The sequence below is a fragment of the Lynx rufus genome, unplaced genomic scaffold (genome assembly GCF_022079265.1).
Source record: "Lynx rufus isolate CCGP_SWC_20201006 ecotype Redwood Valley unplaced genomic scaffold, mLynRuf1.p SCAF_53, whole genome shotgun sequence".
Classification (NCBI taxonomy): Eukaryota; Metazoa; Chordata; class Mammalia; order Carnivora; family Felidae; genus Lynx; species Lynx rufus.
In genome coordinates, this window is record NW_025814871.1 from 651,918 (window position 1) to 664,063 (window position 12,146).

At 63.5% G+C, this 12,146-nt stretch overlaps 1 protein-coding gene and 1 non-coding gene across 5 annotated transcripts; one reads left to right on the forward strand and one right to left on the reverse strand.

Moving 5' to 3' along the window:
• The first annotated feature begins 291 nt into the window (after positions 1-291).
• Positions 292-10,602, forward strand: R3HDM4 (R3H domain containing 4). 4 transcript variants are annotated; one of them, XM_047100743.1, is made up of 10 exons: positions 1,135-2,160; positions 2,321-2,474; positions 5,241-5,395; positions 5,806-5,930; positions 6,370-6,493; positions 8,040-8,125; positions 8,581-8,666; positions 8,749-8,804; positions 9,011-9,162; positions 9,552-10,602. In XM_047100743.1, exons 1-10 carry the CDS (start codon positions 2,031-2,033, stop codon positions 9,579-9,581), a joined length of 1,098 nt encoding a protein of 365 aa, XP_046956699.1. In that variant the 5' UTR covers positions 1,135-2,030; the 3' UTR covers positions 9,582-10,602. The 4 variants fall into 4 exon arrangements, with proteins under 4 accessions (XP_046956696.1, XP_046956697.1, XP_046956699.1 ...); XM_047100740.1 differs by lacking the exons at positions 1,135-2,160; positions 2,321-2,474 and adding an exon at positions 292-399; XM_047100744.1 differs by lacking the exon at positions 2,321-2,474 and having other exon boundaries at positions 1,142-2,195.
• A 1,371-nt stretch (positions 10,603-11,973) lies between these two features.
• On the reverse strand, positions 11,974-12,080 carry LOC124527711 (U6 spliceosomal RNA). The gene has a single exon (XR_006965945.1). It is a non-coding gene; the product is annotated as a U6 spliceosomal RNA (small nuclear RNA).
• Positions 12,081-12,146: the final 66 nt, after the last annotated feature.

Below are 12,146 nucleotides of genomic sequence, written 5' to 3' on the forward strand. Positions count from 1 at the left end.
GGGTCATTTCATCTGTCTCCTGCCTCTGAGATGGATGCCCCCCTCTTTCCTAGCTCCCCAGGCCTCGGTTTCCCCGACCAGCCCCTGGAGGCTGGGTGCCCCGCCCACCGGCCTCCAGGCTTCGGGGGCGGGGGGATCTCGCTACCCGCCGCCTCGGTCTCCCCGTGTGTGCCCCGGGATCTGGCTGGCCCTGCGGCCTCGGTCCCCGCCCCGCGCGTCCAGCCTCCAGGCCCCGCCCCGGCCCGCCTCTGGGCGCCCGTCACTTCCTGCTCGGCCCGAGAAGGCCCTGCCGGGCGGCGGCGGCGGCAGCAGCGTCCGAGCCATGGTCGCGCTGGAGAACCCGGAGGGCGGCTCGGAGGCGGCGGCGGTGGGAAGCGCCCCCGGCGGGCGGCGGACGCTGTGAGCGCGGCGGGGCGGGCGGGGCACGCCCTCCAGGACTCCGGGGCCCCTCCCCTCTCCCCTCTCCGCTCTCCCCTCTCCGCTCTCCGCTCTCCCCTCTCCGCTCTCCCCTCTCCGCTCTCCCCTCTCCCCTCTCCCCTCTCCGCTCTCCCCTCTCCCCTCGGGTCCGGCTGCAGCCCCAGGCCCGCCCCGCCCCTTTTCCTTGGGGGTGCCCCGGACGGTGGTGGGGGTGGGAGGAGGGGGCTTTGTCGTCCCCCGGGGGGATCCCGCCCCCGGCCGGCCCGCGCGTCTGCTGGGCGGAGGGAGGCACCCGGTTCGTGCGTTGGCGTGCCCCCGGGGCCCAGAAGTGCCCCCTCAGCCCCGCGCCCGCGTATTGTCTCGCTTTGGGGGTGTCGCGCGCCTGGCCGCCCGCTCGGGTGAGGTGGCGAGGTGGTGTCGCTGCGCGCCGCGTCCCCCGAGTCCGTTTTGGTGTTGCGGGCGCTAACGCACGAGCCGCTGTCCCCCCACGCGGGGTCTGCACCCCACAGCCAGTCCTGTGCGCGCCCCGTGGGGTTTTCCAGCCCCCACCCCCCGAGGACACAGGGCTCTTTGTTCGTGTCTGAGTACTTAACGGGGGGGGGGGTGCTTCAACACCGGGTCAGCGGGAGCGGGAGGGGGCGGGGCCGCCGCTGCAGGTGGGACCCCAGAGGGGCCGGGCACACTTCCGCGGAAGCGGGGTGTTTATGCCGAAAACCGCGCTGTCGCCCTGGTCCTGGGGGGGTGGGGGGCGGGGAGCGAGGAATCGGCTGCCTCGTCGTCCGTCCGTGTGCCGGTCACTCCAGCTTCTGTGCCTCAGTTTCTCCATCTGTACAACGAGATAGACCAGCGGCCTCTTCTCGCAGTGCCTGGGACGAGGTGGGGGGGTGTCAGGGACCCTGCGCTCAGAGGTGCCCCGCAAAAGGACGCGCGCATTCTGTGTTGTCCCAAGCGTCTCATTCTGTTTCGTTGCCGCTGTGCTGTTACGATTTCCGCCCGGTACCTGCCCGGAGGCCACGTGGGTCTCCACAGACGTGGGACTTCCCTTCTTTGAAGGGGCCTTAAGCACCCGGAGCGGGTATTAACTTGCCAGGTGGGTGCCACCGCGGCACCCCGTGTCCCCCGGGGTGTGGCCGCTGCTGGGGGCCGCGGGGCCCCGCCCCAGCCTGAGTCACCTCCGCTCGGAGCCCTCCCCCCCTTGGTTTCCTGCTTGGGGAAGTAGGTTCCTCTCTTGCTTGTTCCTGGGGGAGGGGGACCGGTGCCAGAGAAGGTACCCCGGAGCCCAACAGAGCAGGTGGCAAGAGGCCCCCTTTCAGAACCCGCGGGGAACAGAACTGGGGGAGACAAAGGAGGCTGTTCTCCCCGGACCCAAGCTGACTTAGCAGCTGTTTCTACCTGGGGCCTGTCCACCCTCACTGGACAGGCACCTTGAGGACACGGGCATTTCCTGAGGCCTGTCAGGTCCAGGAAGCCTAAGGCACCCCGTCTGCGTTGCCGGTTTCCCCATCCGTGAAGCGGTCTCTGTGGGCAGGTGCCCGGGCCACAGCAGGGGCGGGGCCGACCCCATCCCGTCTGCAAGCGTGTAGTTCGGGAAAGGAGGGTTAAATAGTAAATAGATGAGCAGACCAGCTGGTTCTGGGCAGCAACAGGTGAGGCGGGGTAATGGGGCTGGTCGGGCTGTCCAGGAGCACGGCGGTTTCTCCCAGGAGGTGGCATCTGAGCCGACGGCAGACTGTGCCAAGAAAGGTACTTCCGGCAGAAGGCTCAGCAAAGGCCCTGAGGTAGACTGTTCCTGGGGGCTTTGGGGCACGGTGAAGGGAGCAGAGGATGGGGTGAGGCACTGATTTTTGATGTGTAGGTGTGTTTTACACAACCTTTGTGCTGCCACACGTCCCTCTCCCGTCAGCCTTCGTTACAGATCCGATTTGCTGGGCACTTGTGGGTATTGCCATCTCTGTCCTGCCCGCTTCTGCTGTCCTCTCTTCCTCGAGCGGGGACCAGGCCCGGTCGTTGGCCCTGGAGACCACACGTTTCTTGTCTCCTGCTGGAATTTGGTTGAGGTCAGCAAGCTTGAGTTGGTGGTGGGACTCGATTTCCAGGGCTCGGCTCAGCGCAGGAGGCCCACGAGAGGGTGGCGAGCCCTCCAGAAGCCTATGGGGCCGGACACAGGCCCCTGTGGTCCCGGTGCAGGGCAGGGCAGGGCTTCTGATGCCAGGTCAAGATGGAGCTGGGCCTTGCCCTCAGGGTTCTGGGGAGCCATGCATGGTGGTGGAGCAAGGGAGGGCCCCGTTGGGTCTCAACCAGGTGTGGGGGGTGGTCTGAGGGGCCCAGAGGGAAGCAGGAGGCCGAATGGTTCAAGGGGGTGTTGCTGTTCCGACCGGGTTCAAATCCTGGCTCTGCCACTCTCAAGAGGTGGTGGGGAAGCCCCATTTCTCCGAGCCCCAGGTCCTGAGGACTCAGCCCTGCTCTGACATCTCCTGATAACCACCCCCCGCGCCGGATGCGGACTCTGTTATCAGCCCCACCAGGCTGCCGTTCTGGACGCTGTCCAGCTGCCAGGGTGGAGACATAGACATTGGAGCCCGGGGAGAGCTACGGTGAACTGGGGCTTGGGGTGGGCCTCAGGGAGGCAGCCCTCAGTGTGGATCCGGCCTCACAGTCACTGGCTCTGTGCTGACTTGACTTACCTCTCCCCGTGCCGGCCGGTCGCCTTCCTCGCGACTGTGGGATCTTGAGATAATGACTTTGTGTCTCAGTTGCTAATTTAATGGGCCTCAACATAGTATCACCAGCCTCCCGCACGATAGTGATGGTGAAAATGAGTATTCACAACAGCGTGGCAGAGGGGGTGAGCTCCCCATGACAGGAGGAAACCAAGCAAGTTGCAGCTGGGTTGATGTCTGCCCTGGCCCCTTGTGGCCCCGAGTGTCCCCTTTCAGACTCACAGGGGCCGTTTGTTATTATTATTATTTTTTTTAATGTAAGCCCCAACACAGGGCTTGAACTCATAACCCAGAGATCAGGGCCTGAGCTGAGCTCAAGAGTCAGACGCTTAACCAACTGAGCCACCCAGGCGCCCCACACAGAGGCCATTCTTGTCCTAACTTGGCAGAGAGTGAGCTGAGGCTCCCGGTTCCACCGTGAAGCATCCTAGCTAGGATTTGAACTCGGGGCTGAGATTCCAGGACCCGAACCGTACCTCTGCCGTGTGCTCCTGTTGATGGGTACTAGTGCGTGTGTGAGTTTATTCGTCAGACAGCAGCATGGATTTTGGCAGAAACTGTTCCCCGGGGAGCCCGTGCTGCTTACCCGCTCCACTGTGACCTCATGCCGTGCCGAGTCTCATCAGCCTGTTTGCTTTTTGACCAAGATGTAATGGCCATTCTACAGAGGACAGATGCTTAAGGCTGGGGACGCTTCACATATGTATAGACCCCACGGAGCACTCGCTTCATTCCTAACCCCTACAAGGTCTCTGCCACAGTCCTGGAGTTTCACGGTTTTCTAGAGCCTACTGGTGGCTTGGAGGGAAGAGGCCACACTTCTGTTTTTAATTTGTGTCCTGGGAACTTTGGGTACCAGAAGGTTTGGGGGGCATTTTGGACTCGGAGTCCTACTCAGTCTTGGAATTGTGGGATTTTTTTGAGAACCGATGCGGCAGTCGGTTTTCGGACCACCTGCTGGGTGCCAGTCTCGGTGGGTGAGTGCGTGGGGACTTCGGTGGACGAGGCTGGCAGTCTACGGTGATCAGGAAAACAAAGCAGTGACATATTGCATAAAGGGGCCGGGGTCTCCCTGACAGGTTAGAACAGAGCCAAAGGAAACGTTCAAAGGAGTGAGCCATTCAGACGCAGGGGGAGCGTGCACCGGGCAGGGGGTACAGGCCGGCGGGTGGGACGGCGTGTGGCATTGCCGGAGGGGCGGTGAGGAGGCCCTGTGGCTGGAGCAGACAGAGGGAGAGGGAGTTAGGACGCGGGAGGGGCCATCCTGGCGCCCAGACCCCCTGAGGGTCAGGATCCACCATTGCCCCTGCAGTGTGAGGGTTCTGTGGCCCAGTGGGGACCATCCCCCCTGTGGTCTGGGGGTCGTCAGGGGCTGACCTGGAAGGCCGGAACTTGCCAGGATGTTTCCATCTAGCGCTCCGTCCCGGCCCCGTGTCGTGTCTGCAGCTGGCCCGTGGGTCCCCAGTGGGACGCCTGGCCATGCGGCTAATTCATCTACACATTAATGCCATTTGCTTGGAGGACAGCAGATTAGTTCCAAGGGGGGCACATTTCAGGGGGACTCCAGGGACAGAAGGCAGATAGACTTGGCCGTCACCTTCAGCTTCCGGGGGATGTTTCTCGGTGTCTCTGCTGCTGGCATGGGGGTTGCTCCATTAAATCAAGTCTTTTGATGGGGTGCCCGGCTGGGAGCCCCACATTGGGTACAGAGATTGCGTAAATAAATAAACTTTTAAAAAGTCTCAAAAAATAATAATAATAATAAGGCCTCTTGAGAAAAACTCCAAGAGGAGGGCAGTGTTCAAACCTGGAGACTCTGGGTCCCACTAGCTTGCGGTAAGATCCGGAAGCCTGGGAACTCTTCTTGGCCACCCACCCAAGGTGTGAATGCAGGCCAGTGTCTGCTCCTCTCCGAGCCCCAGTTTACTAATCTGTCATCACGACTGTACGGGCCTCCTGGGGGATGTGACCATGAAACAAACGGCAATTTTAAGGGTCTAGGGCTCCCGTTGCTGAGGGAAACCAAGCGGCAGTGGCCATGGTGGGGGTCCTGGCCTGTGTTGGCCCTGAGGCCTGCCTCCCCACCCCAACCCCGGCCCACAGGCCCCTTCCGGGCTGCCTGCCCGCTCTAGCTGGCTCCCAGGTGAAGAGGCTGTCAGCATCCAAGCGGAAGCAACACTTCATCAACCAGGCCGTGCGGAACTCTGACCTCGTGCCCAAGGCCAAGGGGCGGAAGAGCCTTCAGCGTCTAGAGAACAGTGAGCGGGGGCTGGGGGCACCTCCGGGGGGGGGGGTTCCTGGGGCCCAGATGAGAACTGTGTGTCTGTTGGTATCACCCGGTGCTTCTACCCTGAGTCTGACCCTGAGCTGGCAATGCTGGCGGTGGGCTAGACGGAGCTCTGGGCGTTGGAGCTCAGGTTTTGAAAGATGCATAGGAGTTCAACGAGCCCGGAGAAGGAGGAGTTCTGGAGGTGGAGGCTAGATGGTTTCTGCGCCTTCTGGGAAAGACAGGTGGAGCACGGGGGTGGGGAGACCAGTGTGAGCCAGAGCGTAAAGGCCCTACATACATACAGAGGCCAGGGGAGGAAACATGGTCCTTGGGTTTCTAAGGAGACTGGGGGGCCCCAAATGCCACCCCCCAGCCCAGAGACCATCTGTTTCCATCTAGCCCAGTACCTCCTAACGCTGCTGGAGACAGACGGGGGCACAGCTGGTCTGGACGATGGGGACCTGGCCCCCCCCGCAGCACCCGGCATCTTCGCAGAGGCCTGCAGCAATGAGACCTACGTGGAGGTGGGGCCCCCGTGCCCTGGTCACTGCCTCCCTCTGCTCCGGCCACGCGGGCCTCCTCTCTGTTCTCGCTTCCGCTGCCGCACGCGGCCTATGCTGGTCCCTCGGTCAGGAGCACCCATCTGCACCCATCCCCCTCTGGTTCCTCTATGCCCACCCTCTCTGTTTCCCTGGGGATCCCCAGACAAAGCCAGAACTCCCACGTACCCCAGAAGTTTCCGGCACTCCCGATTCATCTGCCCCTCATTGGGAATGAAGGACTCCACCGAGGGCACATTTGGTCCATACCAATCCCTGCTGGAGGAGCGGTCTGCGGGTACCCTGTAGCGGGCAAACGTGTCTACAAGGGGTATTTCCGCACACTTTGTGGCCCTCTGTGTGCATTGGCCATATGGAGAACCCGGGGCTGAGGACGCCTGGGTCCAGCGCGCCTCTCTTCTAGGTCTGGAATGACTTCATGAACCGCTCTGGGGAGGAGCAGGAACGGGTTCTCCGCTACCTGGAGGATGAGGGCAAGAGCAAGGCACGGAGGAGGGGGCCCGGCCGCGGGGAGGATCGAAGGAGAGGTGCGGGCCTGGACGGGAGGTTGGGGGGACCAGAGGTACGGAGGGTGTACGCCTAGCTGATCCTGTGTGGGCGGGCCAGGAACGGGGAGGAGCCAGGTGTGTGGGCGGTGCTCGGGGCAGAGGAGGGGAGGAGCCAGTGTGTGTGTGTGTGGTGCCCGGGCAGAGGTGGGGAGGGGCCTGGTGTGTGGGCGGGCCAGGGACGGGGAGGAGCCAATGTGTGGGCGGTGCTCGGGGGAAAGGAGGGGAGGAGCCAGTGTGTGGGCGGTGCTCGGGGGAAGAGGAGGGGAGGAGCCAGTGTGTGGGCGGTGCTCGGGGGGAGAGGAGGGGAGGAGCCAGTGTGTGGGTGGTGCCCGGGCAGAGGTGGGGAGGGGCCTGGTGTGTGGGCGGGCCAGGGACGGGGAGGAGCCAGGTGTGTGGGCGGTGCTCGGGGCAGAGGAGGGGAGGAGCCAGTGTGGGGGTGGTGCCCGGGCAGAAGTGGGGAGGGGCCTGGTGTGGGGGCGGGCCAGGGACAGGGAGGAGCCAATGTGTGGGCGGGGCCCTGGGAGAGGAGGGGAGGAGCCAGGTGTGTGGGCGGTGCTCGGGGGAGAGGAGGGGAGGAGCCAGTGTGGGTGGTGCCCGGGCAGAGGTGGGGAGGGGCCTGGTGTGTGGGCGGGCCAGGGACGGGGAGGAGCCAGGTGTGTGGGCGGTGCTCAGGGCAGAGGAGGGGAGGAACCAGTGTGTGGGTGGTGCCCGGGCAGAGGTGGGGAGGGGCCTGGTGTGTGGGCGGGCCAGGGACGGGGAGGAGCCAATGTGTGGGCGGGGCCCGGGGAGAGGAGGGGAGGAGCCAGTGTGTGGGCGGTGCTCGGGGGGAGAGGAGGGGAGGAGCCAGTGTGTGGGTGGTGCCCGGGCAGAGGTGGGGAGGGGCCTGGTGTGTGGGCGGGCCAGGGACGGGGAGGAGCCAATGTGTGGGCGGGGCCCGGGGAGAGGAGGGGAGGAGCCAGTGTGTGGGCGGTGCTCGGGGGGAGAGGAGGGGAGGAGCCAGTGTGGGTGGTGCCCGGGCAGAGGTGGGGAGGGGCCTGGTGTGTGGGCGGGACAGGGACAGGGAGGAGCCATTGTGCGGGCGGGGCCCGGGGGAGAGGAGGGGAGGAGCCAGTGTGTGGGCGGTGCTCGGGGGGAGAGGAGGGGAGGAGCCAGGTGTGTGGGCGGTGCTCGGGGGAGAGGAGGGGAGGAGCCAGTGTGGGGGCGGGTCCCGGAGGAGAGGAGGGGAGGAGCCAGTGCGTGGGTGGTGCCCGGGCAGAGGTGGGGAGGGGCCTGGCGTGTGGGCGGTGCCCAGGGACAAGGGGAGTGATGCCACGTGTGGGCGGTGCCTGGGGGGGAGTGGGGAGGGACCCAGCGAGTGGGCAGTGCTTGGGGGAGACGTGGGGAGGAGCCCTGTGGGGGGGCGTTGCCCGGGGAGGGGAGGAGCCTAGTGTGTGGGCGGTGCCCAGGGACAGGTGTGGAGGAGCCGGTGTGTGGGGCGGGCCAGGGGCTTGCTCTAGACGCTGCCCCAAGCCCAGAACTCTTGCAGAGGACCCAGCCTACACACCCCGTGAGTGCTTCCAGCGCATCAGCCGGCGTCTGAGAACTGTCCTCAAGCGGAGCCGCATCCCCATGGTGAATACCGGGCCAGGCCTCATCTTTTTCCACCTGCCTGTTTTTTTTAATTACCTTTTTTTCCTCACTTTCTCAATTGGTGGTGGTGTCAGGGGTAGTCCGTTACCCAGTGCAGATGGTATTGGAGACAAGGCAGTACACAGGCCAGTGTGATCAGAGTGCAGGAACTGGGCCGGGAATGGGCTTTCCATGAGGGTGGGAGGGGCAGGGGCAATGACAGTGGGTACTGCGGGATGTGTAGGAGTTCACCAGGAGGAGGGCACAGGGGTTCAGAAGCATGGGGATATCTCAGTGCCTGGTATCTTCGGAAAGGGTTATGTAGCTTCATATAGCAGGTCAGAAGCCACGTTTGAACCCAGGGCTTTGGGCTCCAGAGGCTCCCCTGGGCATGGGGTGTAGACAGCTTGGCCCCAGCCTCATAGTTGGCCTCACCCCTAGACCTGTTTCCCCTGCAGGAGACTCTGGAGACCTGGGAGGAGAGGCTGCTGAGGTTTTTCTCTGTGTCTCCCCAGGCCGTGTACACGGCCATGCTGGACAACAGGTGACAGGGTGGGGATGAGCCCAATGTGCCCCTCCAGGGACTGGCTCTGGCTCTCCACCGTTTACCTTCCGTTCCTCTCCAGTTTCGAGAGACTCCTGCTTCACGCCATCTGTCAGTACATGGACCTCATCTCAGCCAGTAAGTGCTGCCGACCCACGGGGCCCCACCTGGCTGATGCACCCTGGGGACACCAAGGCCCGAGTCACAGAGGGCCTGGGTACCGGGGGGGCGGTGCTTCTGGAGGAGGAGGGGCAGCATGAGCAAAGTTCGAGTTCTTTGGAAGCTCCCTGTGCGTCTGGCTCCATGCTGGGTGCAAGGTTGTTTAGCTGCAGCTCTCCCTGCAGCCCTCCTCCACCGTGCCGCCCAGGTGACTTCGGCGAGTCCCCCTCCTGGGGCCTGTGTCTCCGCTTTTACCACGGGGGTGTTCTCAGGACACAGTGCCCCAGGGAGAGTCCTCACTGCCTCTGGGTGCGCCCTCCTGCCCGGAGTTGCTGAGGTGACGGTTTCCATGGCAACTCAGGGACGGCCCCTCCCACGCTCCCTTCCCTTTGTTCCCACAGACTCGGGACCGAGGGGCTGGGCTGGGGGTGCTACCCCGTCCTGGGGTGCTTCCCCGCAGGAGTTGGGCCACGGCCCGGACACGGAGGAGGAGGAGGGGCCCTGGCAAGATGGGAGGAGGGGAGATGGAATGAGCTCGGGTGTGCATGGCCGGTTCAGGTTCGGGAGTGAAGGGCGGTGGGGCGGGTGGGGGTTGGGCCACTCGAGCCCTGATGCGGAAGCAGCCCCCCCCCCCCGCCACCCCCCGAGAGGGCAGGGATGGAGGCGGTGACCTCGTGGGCCCTTCCCCCATGCTGTCCTCATCGTTGCGCCCCCTGCCCCTCACAGGTGCGGACCTGGAGGGCAAGAGGCAGATGAAAGTCAGCAACCGCCACCTGGACTTCCTGCCACCGGGACTGCTCCTGTCCGCGTATCTGGAGCAGCGCAGCTGATGGCCGCCCCCCCCTCCCCCGCCCCCGGCCTCCCCTCCCCCAGGCCTCCCGTGCCATTCGCTAAAGTATCTTTATTATTTGGAGGATTTGTCCCTGCAGACGTGCTCTACCCCTGGGGGGGGGGCTATCACTCTGACTCCTTCCCAGCCCGCCTCTCCCAGATAAACGCGAGGCCCTGGCCCCCCACGCCGGACTGTCCTGGCCTTGCAGCTCCCCGCTCCGGGACTTGAGTTTGAGCGAGGAGACCCGGCCTGGTCACTTCCGTGTTCCTTCTTCGTTCAGCTTTTTCGGCCCCGTCTGAAACTTAAGCAAGGAGCGACAGGCTGGGTTTTTATCACTTTTAATGAATTTGGCATGATTTGTTGTAGATTTTTAAATTTCCCTTTTGGGAAGAAAAACCAAAAACTTGCCCCAACTGATAAATCGGGGGACTTTGTTCCAGTCCCTGTTTGATCCTCCCCCATCCCCCAGCTTTTGGCTTGGATGTGGGGGAGGGGGGGGCCTGGGGCTCCGCCCCGTTTCCAGGCGTGTTCTGTCGTGTGCGCCTGCGCGTGTGCCCCACGCCCTAGGACAGGGGCTGCATCTTAGAGGCTGGTCTTGCCACCCTTTTGGAACATGTTTGTCCTCCACGGGTGGCTTTTGGTGGCTCTTGGGGCCCCATTTGCTCTACACCCCTCCTCCCTTCATCCTGCGGGATCAGGACTTCTTCCAGCCAGAAGCCTCTGCCCTAGGACTGCCCCATTCCCCTGTCCGTGTCCCTTTGCCCTCCCCCTAGCCTAGCTCTGGCCTGTTGCCTTGGGCTGACCTCTCACTGGCCACCCTGGCATGTCCCACAAGAGCAGGGCTGGGGGACCCTCCCGTGTGTGTGTGTGTGTGTGTGTGTGTGTGTGTGTGTCTAGTTGTGCTTTGGGAAAAGTGGAGAGTTCAATAAATTTCTGGTGCTCTGCTCTCTGGTCTCCAGCTGTGGGGCTTTCCTTGGGGGTATGGCTGGGGGGGGGGGCCGGTGCACAGAGGTGCTCAGGATGTGTGGAGTCTCAGTCGCTGAGGGCCGAAGGCCTGGGGATGAAGCCTTACACTGAGGAGGCGTGTAGGGAGAGGCCGCTGGTTCTGCCGCCTGGCTCGTGCCCTTCCCAGGTGCCCACGTTCCAACCCCAGCTCCACCATTTCCCAGCCGCCCACCGTCCAAAAAGTCACTTGTGTGATCGTCCTGGGGTGGCCAGGACAAAGTACCCCAGCTGTGGCTTAAAACCACAGGAATTTCTTGTCTCCCAGTCCTGGAAGCCGGAGTCGAAACCCAACCTGTGGCAGGGCTGTGAAGCTCCAGGGGAGGGGCCTTCTTGCCTCTTCGAGCTTCTGGGGGTCCCTGGCATTCCTTGGCCTGTGGCCACCTCGTTCCAGCCCCTGCCTGCGTCTTCACGTGGCCTCCCTGTGTGTGTCCGGGATTGGCCCAGTGTCCTGCAGGATGAACCCAGCGGGGGGTTCAGACGCTGAGGGAAGCGTCTCGCTGGTGCCATCACATTGGGGGCCCCGCTGCCCACGAGGCTCCTCACTGCTGACATCGAGCCTGGTCTCCCGGCCGGGGGTGCCGGTGGGGCTCCGCACTGGGAAGCTCCTTCCCCGCCGCACTATCCTGGCCGGAAGGCGTTAGTGCGTGCCCCCCACACAGAGGACTGGGGGCTGGGAACCACCTCCCTGAGGACAGAAGATCTATGTTAATTATTGAGAATGCCGCAGGGACATTTGTCTCCTCTCCCTCAGGCGTTCACTTATGCAACCATTTGGGACGCATGAAGATTTACTTTCTAGCTCGACTGGCCATCCGGTGTTATTCTGGTCACGGTCCAGGTTTGGCCCTCGCAGCCTTGGGTCTCTCTGAGGCACCCCCGTCGTTGTGGGGTTTTTATACATGAGCCCCGGGACCCCCGTCGTTGTCACTTTGAGCCGCGGGAGGCTCCAGCTAGGCCTGTGTGTTTCTGCACGGAGCCTGGTTCCTTCTCTCGGGCCGGGTCCGGGCGCTTGGGTGTGCGGGGGCCCGTTTAACACGCATCCTAAGAGTTTTAAGGGCAGACGCTAAATCGCGGAAGTCCACGTGGCTGGCATGGACGCCGGAGGCCCGGGGTCCCAGAGGGTGCAGCCACTTGCACGAGGAGCCTTTCCCCCTGCCCGCGGGGTGCCCCGGCCGGGCCAGGCCCGAAGCCTCCAGCCCTCCCCTGCAGCCCGCGGGAGGACCCGAAAATCGGGGAAGGGCCTGTGAAGGGAGAGTCGCTTCACCTGTGGAGCCTCAGTTTCCCCGCTCGGAAGAGCCCGGAGTAGAGCAGCAAAATATGGAACGCTTCACGAATTTGCGTGTCATCCTTGCGCAGGGGCCATGCTAATCTTCTCTGTATCGTTCCAATTTTAGTATATGTGCTGCCGAAGCGAGCACAAACGTGCGGCCCAGCACAAGGATATTTATAGTGCCCAAAGAAAATGTCTTTACACAAAGGGTGAA